The 18,480-nt window shown below is 42.0% G+C and overlaps 1 protein-coding gene across 3 annotated transcripts in view; it reads left to right on the top strand.

Moving 5' to 3' along the window:
* The first annotated feature begins 882 nt into the window (after positions 1–882).
* SCRN1 (secernin 1) overlaps positions 883–18,480 on the top strand; it is a 38,258-nt gene continuing 20,660 nt past the window's right edge. The window contains exons 1-2 of one of the 3 annotated variants that reach the window (XM_056334468.1): positions 883–1,052; positions 11,489–11,648. In XM_056334468.1, coding sequence (XP_056190443.1) covers positions 11,490–11,648 — 159 coding nt within the window. In that variant the 5' untranslated portion in view covers positions 883–1,052; position 11,489. Of the gene's footprint in view, positions 1,053–11,050; positions 11,220–11,488; positions 11,649–18,480 lie in introns of those variants that run through there. The other 2 variants (XM_056334469.1, XM_056334470.1) reach the window with 2 other exon arrangements.

The raw sequence follows: 18,480 nt of genomic DNA, 5'->3' as shown, positions 1-18,480 counted from the left end.
GCCGTGAAACTATTTTCACCTCTGCATGGAGGCCCACCTTGCGGGCAGAGGATGGAGCAGGTGGGCCAGCCCCGTTTGGGTGGTTTGGCAAACGGCGCAGGCCCCTGCCCCACGTGCTGCGGCACATGGCCCTGCGTGGGGCCTCACAGGGCTGGGCCGCCTCAGGGCCTCGCGCGTGCTGGTGCTCAGCACAGCTGAGAGGTCCCCAGGGGTTCAGCTGCCAGAGGGGCAGGAGCCAACCGTGACCATGAGGTCATCCCTTCAGCTTTACAAAAAGTTTGGTGGACTTCTTACCCGGCAGTTTGACTGGTTCGTGAGGGAGCAGCCAGGCTTTACGTTACCTATCTTTACTTCCTAGGCTCGCCCCGTGTGTGACAAGAGGTACGCATGTCGCCCATCCTGCTGTATGACTAACGCTGAGTAAACGAGCTCCTTCTCTTCCACCGCCTAACGTGAAGCGAGTGCCTGTGCCCCTTCTTGGTCCTGAGATGGGCTGAGGGACGACGCGTGTGCCGCTCTCCCTCTACGTGCCACTCTCCCCTTACGCGTGTGGAACATGGATGCCTCTTTTTGGCACTTTGCCTGTCCTCACGCTTCAGGGCCACCGCCTTGGCACGGTGTTTGAGGGAGCACCCACCCAGCCACCCACCCAGGCACCGGCGGCCATCGCTCCTCGCCCTGAGGGTCGCAGGCGCCCGCCAGCAGCCCGGCTCCGCGCCCTCTCTCACGGGGGCGTCGGAAGACCCCAGGAAGGGAAGGGCTGATGTCACCAGGGCAGCGGGCCGGCTCCGCGGGGAAACGCCAGCACGGGCGGTGCCGGCGGGGCACCCCCGCCCCCCTCAGACGCCGCCGGAGCGGGGCGCTGACCCAGGCGCGCACGGGCCGCAGCACAGCCGCGCGCCGCCGCACGGGCCGGGACTCGCCGCGCGGAGCGGTTCGGCGGCGGCTGCGCGCGCAGGGGGGAGGGGGCCGCGCGCCGCGCTGCTCCCACCGGCAGGGGCCGCCGCCAGGCTGAGGGGAGCGGAGCGGAGCGGAGGGCGAGGCGCGCTGAGGTACGGTAACGGTGCCGGTAACGCCGCGGGGCAGGGCAGGGCGGCGTCTCCCCGTCCTTCTCTGAGCGGGGGGACTGGGCCGGTGTCTCACTGCGCGGCGGGGGGGGGTGCGGGGTCTGCGGGCGGCAGCCTGGCCGGCGGGTTCGCCCCGTCAGCGCCGGGCGGCGGCAGGGAGGGCGCCGCCGGGGATGGCGGGGGACGATGGCGCAGAGGCGGTTTCCCGGAGTCGGTGCGGGCGATGTCCCCTGGCGGCGATGCCCCTGGCGCCTCCGCGCACCTGCTCCGGCGGGAGGCACCGCGCCGCCCTGGGCGGGGGCTGCGGGCACCGCGTAACATGGCTGCCCCGAGGCCTCCCCCGGCCCGCGGGGTGGCGGGGCTGGGCCGCGGCGGGGCGGCGGGGGGCCGGCTTCGTGTTGGGGGCTGGCATCGGCAAACGCCGTCCCCGGCTGTCCCTTGCCATCCAGCTTGAAGCAGGGGTCTCCGGTCTCTGTCTTCCCTGGCTGCCCTCCCTACTAGCAGCTGCCTTTGCCTTTTGCTCTTTAAAGATTTTTTTGAAGGTGCCTTTTCATATAGTCACCTTGAAATCTAGATGCCTTCCTGTGCATTTCTAAGCATACTGTTACACTCGGGTAGGTATGCAATGGTTTTGTTCACTTGAGCGGGCTGATGGGCAGACATACCTTCCTGCAAGAGTCTACGAATCTGAGATCTCTATTTGTGCTAGTAATACTAAAGGCTATGGTTAACCTGTGTTTAAAAAAACAAAAAACCACAAACAAACCACAGCACAAAACATTTTCTCCGGTACTGGTAATTAGAGGGGAAAAAAATCATATTACACCAGCATCTCAAACAGAAGACAGCTTTGTTAGGGCCCTGATCCTGCGAGTGTGCCTATGTATAAATCTATTCTTATGAAAAATATTCTCAGAACTGGGTAAAGCTGCCCATACCTTTAAGACATGAAACTTTAATAATCTCAGAGAAGTGGTTGTGCTGCAGTACGCTTGGTAAATTCTGTGATGCTGATTATCTGAGTGTGCCAAATTTACTCAGAAGTTTAGAAGATAATAAATTCATGAACTTGTGGGAAGTGGAGTGACTGACTCGTTTGGTTATAGACTGTTACAGTATCAACTGTTGGTCTAAAAGCTGGTTTAGAATTAGGGATTTAAGCATCCCTAATCATGCACCCCAAACCCTTAAGCCAAAGAAAAAAGAACTCTCAAAACAAACCCTCAATTGTATACAATTAGGAAGTGGATTTCCGTGAACACAGGACTTCCACTGATTTGAGATGAATCAAGACTAAAGTTAACGTAAGCTATTCATAGTGCTGTGAACTTTTCCAAGCAGTTTACATCCCAGAGCTTACATAGACAGTCTGAAAAGAAAGGTGTTACACTGAGGCAGATGTGGTGGATGTAAATCCTTTATTGATAGTCCTCCCTAGAAAAGTATTTCTGATGCTTAAGAGTTTGAGTTATTTATGGTAACTTCCTTTTTTGGAAGACGTTTGTAACTTTTCCTGGTAGAATAGGGCATGGCTTAAGCTCTGGTTATTTATTCTTGAGTTTGGTATTTTTGGTAAAGGGTATTGAATTTGGCTCTCCACCCTCTCCTTCAGAAGTCATCAACTGTGGATGCTTTATGCAGCTTCCACGAGGGGAAAGTGTATGCTAGAAGCTTCCAGTAAGGATTTCTTTGTCTGTTATGGAGTTGGAGAGTTATGAAGCTGGACATCATCCCTCTAGTGTGTTGGCCTTCTCTTCCCATAAATTCAGTGGAATGAGAAATCGCACGGGATTGCTGTCTATACTTGCCTGTCTGTAAGGTGCCCAAGTGGCTGGTTTCTGCCACAGTGTGTTGCAATACATCCTAACATTTTCAAACTCTATTGCTAGTATTGCAGTGCTTGCTGGTGGTTTAGGTTGTATTTTAAACTAAACTGAGACGTCCAGCAAGGTACTTTGGTGCTTGTTATTTTACTCCTTGTTAACATAATGATGTTGTTAATTTGAAATGACTGCCAGTCAGTGTGTATTAGCCAGTTGTGTGTAGAGGCAGACCATCTCTCCCGTGCAGTGATGAAGACCTAACTGAATGGCAAAACTGGATTCTGCTGGCTCTTTACAAAGAGGATAAGCTGTGTGGCTGAGTATTATGCAGCAGTTAGCGACTTCTCATTATGAAGTTGTGTGTTGTACAGAGATGTTTTAGATGCCAGCATCTCCTAACAAGGGTCTGTGCCCTAGTGACAAAAGCAGGAAAACAGGTGCTTCTCTACAAAATGGAGATTGTTACAAATATGACCTTAGACTGCAGGCTGGACTAGCAGCTACAAAAAGAATAGAGTTCTGTGACTGCTTGGAGACTTAATTAAGTGCATTGACATCCATTCAGTGAAAAGTCTGTATAAGTAATGAATTTTCCTTGCATGCACAGCCTGTGATGGAAATGAGACTGAAATCTGTTGTCTTCTGGATGACTGACCCTGATTTATTTTTAAATAGAACTACGTTTTCATTAACATAATTCACATTACTTGAGGCAAAAAATCCTGTCTTCCTTTGGCAGGTGCCTACTTTGAAAGGTTGGATGAGAGTGTGTTAGACAATTGAAATGGAACTGGTTGCTCAAGGGACTGTAAACTTTTGTAACAGGTGAAATCTTACCATTTGTTAGGACTTTGAATTCTGAAGAGTGTTACCATGCTCATTTGATAGCCAGTATCTAATTTATTAGACAATCTTAAGAAATCTGGCAGTTATTGCTAGCAATATTCCAAATTTTCCCACATAGAGCAAAGGAAATATTTTCAATTCCTTCCAGGCTTGTTAGGCATTTGTTCAGTTAAATGAGACTGAAGGGGGCGTACTGCTTAGGGAAGCTTTGAAGTGCAACTTGATTTTATGCCTGTGTAAAGAATTGCTGCTACTTGTAATTAAAAAATAAAAGTAAACTTAGTGGAGAAAAGGGCTGTCCCAAATCACTGACTAGAAGTTTTGAGATGTGGCTTATTTTGAGCAAGTTACTGTAAAATTTTCGGTATGAAGTTAATGTAAAAAAAAAAACAAAACCAAAAAGCCACCATGAGAATAGTTGAGAATGACTTACTAAGTTTCAGCTGCTGATAACTTCTCTTAGATACCTTTTCAGACACAGCTTAGAGGGACAGAGGCAAAGTTGAGCATGGCACCTTCAATTGGTAAACTGGTATCATCATCTCTTGCTGGTAAGAAAAGAGTCAAACAGTTCGACTATGGTCTAGTAATGAAATGTCCAAACCATAGGGACATGGAGATTTGGCATGGTTTTGTGCTTTATATTCAGGAACAGTCTCTGCTTTCTAATTTCTTAATAAATGCAACCTTCCTCTCTCCTGGTAAGTCATGCATTAAAACTGTCCAAATTGTCAATTAAAAAAATAACCTTTCAGTGTTTCCTAAGATGGGAACAATATTATTATTGTGCCTTTTAGTTTGCTGTCTTTGTTCTGCAGCTGAATGAATTTTGCTTTTCACTTCTGTTTTTGGAAACACTGCTTTTCTGCAGGATGCAGAGATCACATGTCTCTGCATGAGACACTAGGCTTTATTCGTAAATGGAAATACAAGCTTGTCTCAGGCACAGGAAACATCTTAATTTGAAAGTTAAAATAGAGGTTCAAAACCAACAACTGAACCCTGAACAAAGTTTTCACAGTTGTAACTGACCTTTCTTCTGCCACCCTGTTAAAAATATGGAAGAGTTGAGAAAAAAATAAATAAGGTGTGGCCTATTCAGTATATTCTTCCCTTCCTAATGAGGCAGCCTTGATCCAGATCTGAGGACTCTTGTTCAGATTGCTGCCTCTCACTTTTTCATTGTAAATGTTTCTTGCAGGTTAGGCCATTTACCCTTTCTGGTAGCAATGAAAACAGATATACTGAAATCTTAAAACATTACTGAAATAGTTCAGAAGTATTAGCACAGCTGGGTTTCTGTTTTATAAAAGCTCAAAATAGAGTGAGGAAGAATCATTGTTTAATACACAGAAACAAATTGTATGTCTTTGTAAAAGGTTTAATGCGTTCTCTGGACTTTAAAATCAGCTCAAATCTCTTATGCAACATAAACGATAAAGAAAATGCTGTCATCACCAGAATACACTCAGAACTTAACAGCAAGGCATTTAGCAGCCTCTGTATTTCTGGTACCTATGGCACCTGTTCCAGAACAGCTTTAATTTGAAGAAACTGTAGAAAGTGTGGGTGGAAAAATTAGGCTTTGTGGTCAGTTAAAACTGGCGTTCTGACCAAATTGCTGTGGAGGTCTGAGATGAAACTCCAGTGTTAACCCTCCCACCCTTGTTTTTTGTGGACATCCACACTGGCTTGAAAACATGATGTTGATTATCGCCAGCATTAACAGCAGGTTATTTAGGACCGTGACAGGTGTGCTTGAAAAACAGGGTTAGGAGACATTTAGACCTCACCCTGTACAATGCTTTGGGTTATGTCTGTGCTTCAGAAAGCTCTACAGTTAAGCCAACAAAACTTGAAGACAAATGTAGAAAATGTTAGGAAGACGAGTTTGTGTGATGTAGCTATGCAGCCTCACTAAGCTGAATGAAAGCAAAGCGTGTTCGTGTTTCCATCCATGCTGAAGACTTGTTAACCTAGCTATGCTGAATAATGAATGCAGCAGTTATGCTGTTAGGTAAAGATTTGGCTTGATCAAGCTGAAGTTTTGCCAGCTTGTGAGTCAAATCATACCAATACAAGGCAAATTTTACAGTTAAATTCTACTCGTAGTAACATGAGGTGAGTGCTTGTCTGTTGTCAGTGCTGACTGCTTGGTCTCATTGAACTTTTCTTCCTTAATAGCTGCTTGAGCATTGTTTTGATTTCTTGTGGAGAGGAGCTGTAGTAGTGTTAGGTGACTTCTCATGTAATATCTTTTACGTGTCTGGTATTGGTCTACATGATGGTGATTTTTAGGCAAGAGACTATATTGGTGTAGGAGACAAAAATTTTGCATAGCTTATTAAAGGCAGAACTGTTTGTACGTGTGCATCGATTAACATGTCCTAAATGGTGCTGCCTTGTCAGGAAAGGTGTAGCTCTACACGTAGGAATAGCTATTTCAGAATTTTTTCATTTGGTGTAAATCTTAATTAACTTCAACAATAAATCGTAATTAACAGTTCAGAAACCCCAGCTAATCTAACTTGTATAAAACCAAGGGGGTTTTATATGTGACTTTGAGGACATCTTTAGCTTTTCTTGAGGAAAAAGTTGTGGGGCATTAAGTTAGCAGCAGTTAAAAAAGTGTGTGAAGAGCAAATACTAGTTCAGTTCAATAAGCATGAGTTAAATTTCAAGACAGACCCTTTTTTTTTTTTTATGCTTTTCTCACAGTAATCCTTTCTGTTGCCCACTGCTTCCTAGTGAGTGCTGCACTTCCATTATAAACTTATTGTTTTGTTTTTCCAAATGAAAAAAGACAGAGAAAAGAACTTGCTGTTGGCAAAAGCAGTTTTACTGTTTTAGAAAGAAACTTTGGAATTGCTTGAACAATAACTTACTAGAAAACCTTCAAAACCTGATAGTTCATAATATTGAGTTTTTATTTTTGGTAACTTTTTAAATAAATAACATGTAGCAGGTATGGAAGCTACTGTTGGCAAGCCAGTTTTCACGTAATTTGACTTTGTAAAACTAGTAATTACTTTGTGCTTAATGTTCTCAGGATATTTTGGTGAGCAAGGAAAATTGGTTGGCTTCAAAAGGGTTGATATCTCTTTGATATGGGAAGATAAAGTTATTTTCCCGAGAAGTAATTTCATTGTAGCAGTCAAATTCTGGAACTTTGTAAAAGATAATTTTAGTACCAAGTTGCAGCTTTCAGAGAAGCAGTACACAGTGTTATTCTGGACACCCCCCACCCCCGAAAGTCTTGAGCAGGTTGGTATGAAAGCCTTTGGGCAGTTTGGACTTGCTAAGCTCAGAGTGCTTTGTTGTGGATATTTAGCTATTTCAGTTTTCATGGGCTAGGGGAAACCTCCAAAACACACCGAATAATTTATGGCTGTCCTTATTCTCTTAGGAGCATGGCTTCAGTCTCTGACAGTCATGTGATCATGAGGGGAGGATGGCATACTGCAATCTTTTTTCCATTTCTTTTGCTGTAACAGCAATATTTGTTCCTTTTTTTTTATAACTGAAAAATGACGTCTAAAGGAGGCTTTCATTAGATTGTCACAACCTTTATGTACAGACTTAAAGAATAACAATTTTATTCTTTTCTGACCACTCTGAAAGTCTGATTGTGGACACATTTGGACAGTAATAGTGCAAGTTGTTCTAATTAGGATTTGGGACCCTTCTTAATACATGTTGGCATTTGTAAGATCCTCATACTGTGAAATGGAAAATACTCCAGAGTGAAATGTTGCAGATCTTGATATTTTCAACTGAATTTAGTATTTTATGTCTACCAGGACTTAAGAGTTAGTTTTCTTGAGGTGGTGCTGTCAGTAAGACTTCCATGTTTACTGTATTTTAGGAGAATAGTGATGTCCAAACATGTTTATAAGGCCCTGATAATTGTTGTACCTGTTGTTTCACATCGTGACATTCAGAGCCAGACATTGACCAGTGATGTTACTCCTTGCTGCATCAGAGTGCTTATGAGCATCGACAGCAATGGTGATTTATTCACAGAATTAATTTGGCTTGACAATCTCTAAATGAGAGTTACCACTATGAGAAAAGATCTTAATAAAGGAACTTGTTACACAAAACTTCTTTATGGTGTCAGGACACAAATTAAGCTATGGTGCCATAGTGACCAGGAGAGTGGAAGAAATATGACCAAAATATTGCGTTCTTCCTGTAGTATACGTTTTTGTCAAATAAAAACACAGCAAGTGGAGTGTGTTACCTTGCGGCTGTTACTCAGAACTGGTTTTCCAACCTTTGTGCCTGCTGTGATTATAGGTCAACCAAGCGTGATGCTTGTTAATTAACTGAAACTTAAGCAGTTACTATGTAGTAGTACAGCATAATGTACAGCGCTCTGTCTGTTTCTAGTGCTTTCTTATGCAGAATGGTTTTGGATATAGCCTGTAATAGACTGTATGGCCCCTGTTTCTCTGAACTTGCACTGCCCCATCCATGAGTGTAATGGTCTGCAGTCAGATCTGGGGCCTGGTGACGTACAGTGTAGGTTTGTCTCTGACTGCACTGAAATGTAGGTCTGAGGTATGATCTGTAGAGAAAATCAGGCCTGTATGCTAACGTGCTTTCTGGTGAAGAACTGTGCAAATGGGCAACAAGGTATTCTTTGAGGTTTTTAGGATTGCCTTTCATTGAAGGAGCAAATAATCTGTGAAAAAAGAGTAGGTATTAACAGTAGGTGATTTTGTAAGTTAACTTGGTGTATCAGAGTACTGTGAAGGAAGAGTGTTCAGTTCCACCTGTAGATGAAGATGCTTGCTTGGTATTGAGTCAGGATGTTACCCTGTGAGAGAGCAAAGAGGTGGAAAATGCATGAAAATGAGAATGAGGACAGCCTGAAGTTGAACTAAGAAAAAAGAATAATGAAGTAGGCCGGTAGAAATGTCCTGCTTAGATGGGTAGCTGGTCTGCTTTAGTTACCTGATGGAGGAAGATGAAGTTCAGTAGTGTTCTGAACAACCACAGGTTGTGGGTGTAGCTGAGAAACGGCCATCATTGTCATATTTAAAATGGACAGAACAAGGTTCTACGAGAAACTGCTACCTAGCAAACTGAGTAGATTTAAACTGTAGTAGACTGCTAGCTTCCTTCTCAAGAAACATGATTTAAGATCCCAGTGCCCACACTTTTGACAATCATGTTTTCAGTATAAGGTTGTAACATTTGGCTTGCAGTGTTTAACAGTTATATACCCCCCTATATGAAATACGCTGTGTGCTGAAGTGAACTGTATTTCATACTTAAAAAGTAGTACCAAAATGGCAATTTGTTTTTGGTTCAGTAACTGTCGGTATATTTAAGGGTTGAAAAAAAAAATATCAAAACGCTCACAAATACTATTGAGCCTGCTTTATTCCAAGGGGGACTTCAGGAGTCTGTAGAACATTAGATACTTACAGGTTTTTAATTTTTTACCCTGCCCACTTAGTGTCTGTAGCTATGTAATAGTGTGCCTTGTGTACCTTCAGTTTGTTCAGTAACACAGTGCTGAAGCATTCCTTCCCATCTTTTTAAGCCTACCTGGCAATGTGTTTGGTGTGTAAGTTGAAGAACTTAATGTAATAAAAAATAGTACTATCTGTCACTAACCGTTCTTTCTAGGTTATTGGATATCTAATGTCTTTCAGCTGCCTTATGTATTTCAAATAAGTCCACTTATTTTGTGTTTAGAGTAAAGAAAATACTTTTGAATACTGAGTTCCACAGTAAGACTGCAAATTATTAAAGACTTTGGCTGGTCTGGCAAGGCATCAGAAGACAGATTTAGAGCACTAGATGACAACATAGCCCAATGCAGATGTGAACACTTAGGGTGCTGGAAAGCAGTTATGTTGACATCACCAACACAGCAAAATAAATATACATACCTGGAATGATTCAGAGCAAAATACTAAATGGTTTCATTAACGGTGAAGCTTGGGAAATGCTCTACATGTTGCATTTCAGTTTAGTCACAAATGCTGTGATGACTTGCAAGTGATGAGGGTGGCAGTAAAAATGGGTCTTTGTCTTCTTGTCTGTCTGAGAGACACTCGTCTAGAACCGATAATGTACTGAGACTTAGTGACACAATATGCAAGTGTGTAGGTAGGTATCTGCCTGATGTATTTTGTCAGCTGAAGTAATTCCAGCTTATGGTAGCTTGACCTTTCCCACTGGTCAAAAATCTGTTTGTAAAAAAGCATTTACTGCCTAATGCATTTTCAATTCGATTGGATGATTATTCTTGTATATAATCTTCCCTAAATTAAAAGGTTGTGTGAGTTCCCTAGACAAATCATCACCCCACATTGTGTTGGTAGAGGACATCTTTAACACATACACACACACATGCCCCTCCTCTTGAAAATTTTTTTGCAAAGTTAAGTGTCCGCATGACTTGTTCATAGTCTGTAGGCAAACTCTTAAGTGTGTTTTTTGCAAACAATTACCACTTTATAGATTATAACCTTTATCCAAAAGGCATTCTTCCATTAAATATTGGAAGCCTGCTAGTCTTGAAAAGTGCGTGCTCAAATGGGGACTGCTTTGAAAAAATAAAGTCAAATTTGAATGGTCTGAAAGATGTCCACATTAATGATCAAAGCCAGCTTTGCACATTTGCCCCACCCCCAGTGTTCTCCTTCAAATAAATTAGCAGCTTTGGGGAGGAAACTTTTAATTGTGTTGGCTGTTTCTAAGGAATCCACATGTGTGCAGATACTTTCACTTGTTCAGGGTATTGTGGAGGGAGGAGAGGAACATGTTTGTTCATTTTGGGGCTGGAATTTCTTGTGCAATGATAAAATCTACAAAGAAACTTTAGACATCTGTGTTGAGTGCTATTTTAACAAGCAATAAATACTCACCTTTCTCTTTTGTAGGCATAGGTGCCAGAAGTTTCCCTGAATGGTGGAAAAAATGTCAGATATGGCATTGTACACAATACCAGCTACAGCAGTGTCATAGTCCTGAAACAGTTTACATTTTTTATTAATATATAGTCATGGCAAACACTTAAAACCTTAAACTGTTTGTGCTATCCTATAAGCATTTTAAAGAATATTCGCATTAGCCTGCATAAACATATAAACCGCAGTCAGTTCACTTTAGGTAAGACCAGCAATACAGACCAACCGCAGAGAAAATGGAATGCAGTTAGTGCTTCAGTCTCTTGTCTCTGATCTGGGTAGATAAATTAATAGACAGTTTTTGATATAATTGTGCTGTATCTTTGTTCTGTTTCCAGTTACGCCATTGTCCTCCCTTCGGAATCCCTCAAACGTGTTTTCTCTTTCCTTTTTTAAAAGATTAAACTGCATAGGAGCAGAGAGAATAAATTATTTAAAATTATTCTGTGTCTCTGCACTTGCCTGAGTCAGCAGAATACGTCTAGGTCATATGTTCCCAAACAGCTCCAGTGCAGAGTATCTTCTTTCTGTGGGGACTAAGTAGACTCATTAAGGTACAGTTATCTTGCCTTTTTTTCCTCCTCTTTATGCATTCACAAGGCTTGGGTGAAAAATGTCTGAAAATGACTGTAATTTTTTAATTAAATCTAGATAAGCTCCTCAGAACTGATACGTTCTTCCATTCTCATTGGACAGTCAATTGACAGATAGAGGGAATGCATTGTCTCTTAGCTACAAGTAATGGTAGACTGAATGATTCTCTAATGCATGCAATTAGGAATTCAGCAAACACTAGTTTTGTTTGTTTACTATTCCTTTCCAGGATGGCTGCAGCTCCCCCAAGTTACTGCTTTGTAGCCTTTCCCCCATGTTCTAAAGATGGGTTGGTGGTATTTGGAAAGAACTCTGCACGGCCTAGGGATGAAGTACAGGAGGTGGTCTACTTTGCTGCTGCAGCTCATGATCCGGGAAGCAAAGTTGAGGTAAGGGTGAATTGTTACGTTCAAACTGTGAGAGAGAACTATTATTGGAAGAAATGAATGCTATTTTGTTTTCTTGTTGGATTGTGGAGTCCTTGTTCTCTTCACTCATAGCTCTCTTGAGTAGAGACAGGATTTTTTAAAGCCCTGGAAGGGAAACTCAGAATGTAACTTTCTGATTTAATTGAGGAAAAATGCATGATCTGTCCTTTCTCCAGCAGGCTGAACTGTTCACAACTCAGGTGCCTGCACAGAGTAGCCAATTTCTTGCTTTTTCCTTCTAAGGGAGAAGTTTCCTGGCTAACCTGAACTAGAAGGAAATTTTCAAAGTTTGTCACTTGCCATATGAATTGTTCTCATTCATTGTTGTTGTTTGACAGTTGTAATGGGGCCCGACTGTGCTAGGCATGTTGCGAAACAGGGAGCCAGAAATCTCTGCCTCAGAACTTGTGGTCTAACAAGGGAATGTGAGAGAAGGAAGACAAGAGGGTAACCTTTGTAAGCCAAATGTAACTATTGTACATACAGTTGGCTTTGATGACATGTTCTGCAGCTGAGGCACCTGCATCGTGGTCAGTTCTCAGTGCTGTGGCTTCTCTCTAATCCAAACTGAATGCGGAGTCCTGAAGCTGGACACCAATGCCATGCATGTAGGTTGAAAGGGACCCTGTTGAAAGTTACTTTAATTATAGTATGTTACTGCAGCATCACTTTAATGACAGGAGAAATTAAGGATAAGCAGATGTAGAAGGGTGAAGCAAAGGGGCAGATGCAACAAGAAGACAAGAGGAGGGGAAAGTTTGCAGTGAAAGTGGAATAAAGAGACAGGCAGCAGAAAGAAAGACAAGGATTGATGTGGGTAGATAGCCATTTTAGCAGAGGACACAGAGCCTGATCTCTACTGTCAGGGGCTTTTAAAGTCCATAGGTTCTTGCCCTGGCTGGCAACTGGGAAAGCAGGAGCTGTGGTGTTCCCTGCATTCAGCTTCCTCCTGCCCCTGTGCAGAGAGCTGAGGACACTAGGTGTTCTGCACCAGGCTGGTGTGTCTCATCCCTACAGGTCCTATATGGATAAATTGTTACTGCCCCAGAAGAGATCCTCAGGCCAGTGCTGGTTTTAATTCTGTCTTTCAAGTGAGGCAACTTCCAGATTTCAGAGAATTTGGTGCTGTTCTTTCTAATGGTTAATGTTATCTTTATTCCTGTGGCTATCAACATCTCATACAACTTGTACGTTATTAAACAATTTAATCTTGGATATAAAGAAATCCCCTCCACCTGTCCAAAAGCACTAACTGCTGTTAATTGCAGTGCTGTGTTGGTAGCACCTTGTAGACCTGTGCTAGTTAGTATACAGAGCACAAGTGTGACAATAAGACAAGAAGAAAACTTAAGAGCAGTTTTTGGAAAGCTGCTCTGCATAGAACTGGAAATAATAAAAAAAAAAGTTCTGTTTCTGTGGAAGAACTTCCAAAAAGCTGCTCTGGAATGTTTGTATCATCGTGAGGACTAACTTCTCATGTTAGAGTTCTTGGTTCTTTTGGTCTCTTTGCCCTGTGTCTTACTTTCGGAGATTGTCATAATTTGCTGAAGGGTATAATTAAGCCGTATATAATCTGTTATGATCCCTCACCCACCGCATGATCAACCTGTTTAATGCTTTTTGTAGATTTAAGTCATAAACTGGAGTCTTTTGCCAGTCCGGTTGGAAGCAGGGAGGACTTTTCCTGGCACGCTGCAGTTTGTAGTTTTATTCTGCTAACCAGTATCGGCAAGCCTTCCCCTTAAATGCTGGTTATTTTTTTTATTTTAACAAAAGTAAAGTTTTTTGCAACGTGGTGAAGTTGTGCTTTTAGACAGGGGGCAAGAATGAGCTAACATGGCTAAAACTTTTCTTTTTTTTTTTTTTTTTTTAAGTATGGGCTTAAGCCCTGATTAGATGGATACTTTGGCCTCTGCTAGTCTATGCCACTGCTTAATTATTCATTAGCTGGTCTGAGGTTTTGAGGTAGTGGTGTACAGAAACATGCAGACTCCAGGTGTTCACTGAAATTTTTCCCGTTTCCTACCAGAATAAAAGTATCTTCAGCGGCTCTGGGAGTAGTGCAATTAATCGCTTATCACTGCGTCTTCATCACATGCAGCACTAAGTATTATTAATGTCTTTTTTTTTTTTTTGACTTAAGGGTATTTTGAGTAGAGTAAGCTGGTTAAAGCGAGGTACTGATTTTGTTTTCTTGGGTCTAAAGGCTGTCTGGTAGCTTTGCACAGTCCGTTAACTGCTGTCCTTTGAACAGACCTAAGCACAGATTTGTTAGGGTTTTTTTATGGTTCAAGATTTTTTTTCCACCTTCAGAGAAAGAGAGTGTTCAAACAAGTTTAGTAAATACCAGTGTTGTAGGGTAATTCTCCTTAGAAATAACCCTTTTTTAAAAATTGTATTTTAAAACTGGCTACTTCAGAGGTCTTTAAAAAAGTATCACAATCCTCTTTGCTGTAGGAATTGTGAAAAATTGACCCAACCAATAAAATCTCTATAAAGTCCCAAGTTTTAAGCTGCTAGATTTGCTTCTAGATTTTGCTATTTCATGAACTTAAAGGCACTAGTGAGTAAGATTGCAATTTCAAACATGTTAACTCTGGCAGCAGAACAGGTGGTCTTCAGTTTTTGCTAATTAGCTGAAATGTAGGTATTTCTCCTGTTGTAGGGATGTGTCTGACTGCTGTTGTCTTAAGACATATGAATACTTACCTATAGGCAGAGCTTGTGCAAAGCCTTAATTCCTTGTGTGCTGTTAGTGGTACCTCTAAAAGTTAAGAAAAGCTTTAAGGAAGGGTTTGAATTCAGTTTTGTCACGTTGAAGTAGCAGGCATGCAATGCTATATCCACATTTTAATCAAACGTACTAAGTTGTCAGAGCTAATTAGCTAATAGGGGGAGTAGAGAGGAATGTCAAAACTTCTAGATGCCTTTGGCATATTCAGAATTACTACTTTATTCTTTAAAACCCGTTAACACTGCCAGCAGTTCAGTTGTCATTGGGTGGGGTTTTTGCTACAGCTTTCCTTCCCTTGCATTTTATAAAACTAACTAAACAGGCCTGAGAAAATTAACCATATGATTTGACAAATTTCATGCTGTTTTTCTAAGTCAGTAATACCTTGTGTCTCTGACTAAATTTTCTCTTTCGTCTGCCCTAGCATTCCCCCCATTCCCCCCAAAATGAACAGCTTTTTTCTCCATTCCACGTTGTACATTTGCACTGGTCTCTCTACCTCCACTGGGCAATGATGATGGACTTACTTTTCATTGTATTCTATTCTTTGCAAGTAACGTAATCCAGTGTGTATCAAATCTTGATTACTTCTTCATGACTGTTACTCACATTCTGAACTTCTGTTAAGAGGTGGGTTTCGACATGCTAACAACATGGGTTGTTTCATAAGACTCCCTCAGGAATTCAGTGTCTTACTTACATTCTGTGCTGCTCATGTTTGCAAATGTGATGATGCACAATGTAACCAAAAATGGCACAGCATTTCAGCTAGATCATTGTGATAAAGCAATCAGGCAGGCTCTGTGACATAGCTATCAGCTAGTTTGTGGCAGGGCGTTAAACAAAGGAATTCAGTGAATGCTGCAAGTCATTTTAAGCTTGATCTTTGTGGCTCAATCTACCAGACAAGTAACCCTAGTGCTAACTCATCAACATAATTCCTTTCGTCCATGTCAGCAGGTTTCCAAGACCCTGAACAATTGGGCTTTTCATAAAGGTCTGTTTTTTGTGTGTGACAACTTTCTCAAAAGTCTGGTCTTGTCTTGCATTGTAATTTTGCAGTGGCAGATGCTGATCGGCGGTCTCCCTTGTTGTAGCAGTCAGTCTAGTAAACTTGTGTGTGCAGGTGAAATATTGCTCCCTTAAGCATGAATAGGGTCTTTTTTTTAATTCCTCTACTAAAAGTGAGTGTGTTCTTATTTCCTGAGAATTGGATTTTAAGAATTTTTCATGTGTTAGTGAGAATTCATATTGTATGTATGTTAACGTATGAGTCCCTCTGTCTTATGGTAGATTTTACGGACTAGATTTCTCCTGTTCTCTAGTAACCTGCTGCTGGCTGTGGTTTTCTTTCTCCTGAAGAAGTCTTGGGCGGATGACTTTTTCTTAGCTGATTTTCCACGTGGATTTGTTTTTTCTTTTAGATCAGTTTCCCTTTCTTCTGTTTGGCTTTTTTTTGACAGTAGTCGTGGTTGCGTGCTTCAGTATAGAGCTGTAAAAGCTCTTTTATCTTAATAGCATGCAACTTCTTATGGAGGAGTGGAAGGGGAAAAATAGAAAGGATGGTCTACAGCAAAGTATCAAATTGTGGAATATGCAAAATTTTTCTAATATGTTGGTATTAAACACTCTTCTAGGCTTAAAGCCAACCCTCTGAGGTAGGAGGAATATTGTTTTCTCTAAATATCATAGCACAGCTATGCCTTAATTTCCGGCCCCCCCCCCTTTTTTTTTAAGTTTAGGTTGTTTGTTTTTAAAGAATACATCCCCTTGCTCTGAGATTTCAGAGGAGCAGTAAGATTATTTTTTTTTTGGCTGTGCATTGGTCTGAGTACTGCAGACATGAAGACTCAAAGCTAACTGAGGAGTCTGTGTCTGGTGTTGCAAGATAGGTAGAAAGCTTGGAAAGAAGACTTTGACTGTATTAAAGTTGGCTTTGTATTACCTGGAACCATCTTAATTCTTGTGTTTGTAAAGTGATCACCAGGCATCGTGCCCATGACGCAGCTTAGTTCTGGTATACTTGGATTCTCTCTTACACCAGCTGTTTAGGTTATCTGCATTATATCTGGTGATAAGATGTTCAGAATCTGGTAACACAAGCCAAGCAGCAGCTGAATCTACTAAGAATATGCTCGCTGGGAACCCTCCAGATTAGGCTGACAGTGCCACACTTACATGTTACTGCAGCTGTGTGCTTGAACCTGGCACCCCCGCTATGGTACTTCCATGGGTAAGTGCTGGCTGGCAGGAAACTTTGATGAAATGCAGTGACGTTTCTGTCCATGATGGAACTTTTAGTTTATTCTATATAGAAAAAAAGGTTGTAGTCTGAAGGCTTGCAATTCACAGGTAGTTTAGGAAGCCGCTCTTTCTTGCCTCGTAGCCGAGACCCAGTAACTGGCTGTGTGAGCAGCCTGTCTCGTGACACATGCAGTCAGATGGCTTACCTCAAGCCATCATATCTAAGCTAACCTTTAGACTTCACATGGAGATAGAAGAGCGCCACGGTGCAGGCAGACAGCAACTAATGAAAGAAAGAAAGTGGTTGCTGCCTTTAGTGGAGTGTATTGCTTGGCTAATGTAAGCTTTTTCTCTGTTCTGCTCCACTGCAGGCCACTGGCCTTTGAACTAATGTGTCTGACTTTGCTTTGTAGCACAGTGCACCAGCCTGCAGCAGTTCAGAGGTAGGAACCATAATCTCGTGGATGTTTTTGCCTCTCAGAGCCTCTGTTTTTACTATAGGAGTGCTGCTCCTTCACTGCATTCGGCTACCAGAGCAAAACTGCTTAGCTTGAACTACTTATTATTAATCTCTTTTAAAATTATGTTTTTTAATTGGAACAGAGAGATAGAAGAGGAAGAGCACTGGAATTATGTGGAGCAAAAAACCGCCAGCTATCCCCTCTTGACCCAAACTGTTGTGGCTAAATAGGTGTGTGGTCAGGCATTTCAAAGTGGCCAAACAAAGAAATCGGTCCTAGGATATCTGAGAGTTCCAAGGATATCTCTCCGATGGGCTTTTGGTGGCTTCTTTGAAATCTGTTTCTTGCAATTTTAAAAAAATTAATAAGCTTCATCCCTATTTCAGTTTTACTTTTGCTCATCACCCAGGAGACTGCTAGATTTGTGACTTCAAAAACAAGAATGGAATTCTTGACTGCTAAATCAACTCTGACATATAATCTCCAGGGAGTGTTAACCAGCCTTCGGTGCCTTGCTGCACTTTGTGGTATTTTGTTTATTGCAACTTTTTTGTATTTCATCTTGTTAGGCACATTTTCCATTCTGTGGCTTGCATGCCTGAGGCTCCTTGGTGGCTTGATAGGGTAGGTTAGGATAGGTCCGAGGGTTTGTAGTTCAGCTTTTGGGCAGGGGAGCGGTTTGGCTTTATCTAGCTTTTCTAATTCTTTTCTAGAATAAAATCTATTATCCTTAGTGCTCAAGATAAATGATATGCTAGAGATCAGAGGCATACAGATTCAAATTGATTAGAATGAATAGAAGCAGCTAGGAACAGTATGCAGATACAGAAGCTTATGTAAAGTGTACTAGAGTCCTCAAAAAAGGGAAAAAATGTTCATATTAAGTAAGAGACTACTGTGGCAGGATTTGGTTTTGTTCTGTATTTGTAAATGCTGCTGCTGTTTATATCTGGGTACAACATGAGGATACAAGTGCGAGGATAGTGTGTGTTTTTGAAAGATACCTGAGGATTTGTCCTGCCACTGGGAGAGACTTTTTGACCATTCTGGTTTGATGATGTGGTCACTAGAACTAGGGCTGACTACTTGATGTGCCAAGGCTAGATTTATCCTGGTGTATGGCTCTCCCCTCCACTGCAGCACAACAGTTTTGTTGCCTAGTAGGTGATGTCATGGCCATGCTTAATGGGTGTTGCAAAATCTTCCAGGTGCCTTCCGCTGTATACTTAGCACTGCTCAGCACCTAAGCAAGCAGTGGTAACAGCATCAGCTAGCCACATCTTCTGTATCGTGTGCTACTGCTTGCATATTTCTCTTTTCAGAGTATGTTTATTCCAATTCCTTTGAGCTCTAT

The sequence above is a fragment of the Falco biarmicus genome, chromosome 4 (genome assembly GCF_023638135.1).
Source record: "Falco biarmicus isolate bFalBia1 chromosome 4, bFalBia1.pri, whole genome shotgun sequence".
In the NCBI taxonomy this organism is placed as follows: Eukaryota; Metazoa; Chordata; class Aves; order Falconiformes; family Falconidae; genus Falco; species Falco biarmicus.
The sequence above is the reverse complement of the archived record's forward strand: the minus strand, read 5'-3'. Positions and strand labels throughout refer to the sequence as shown.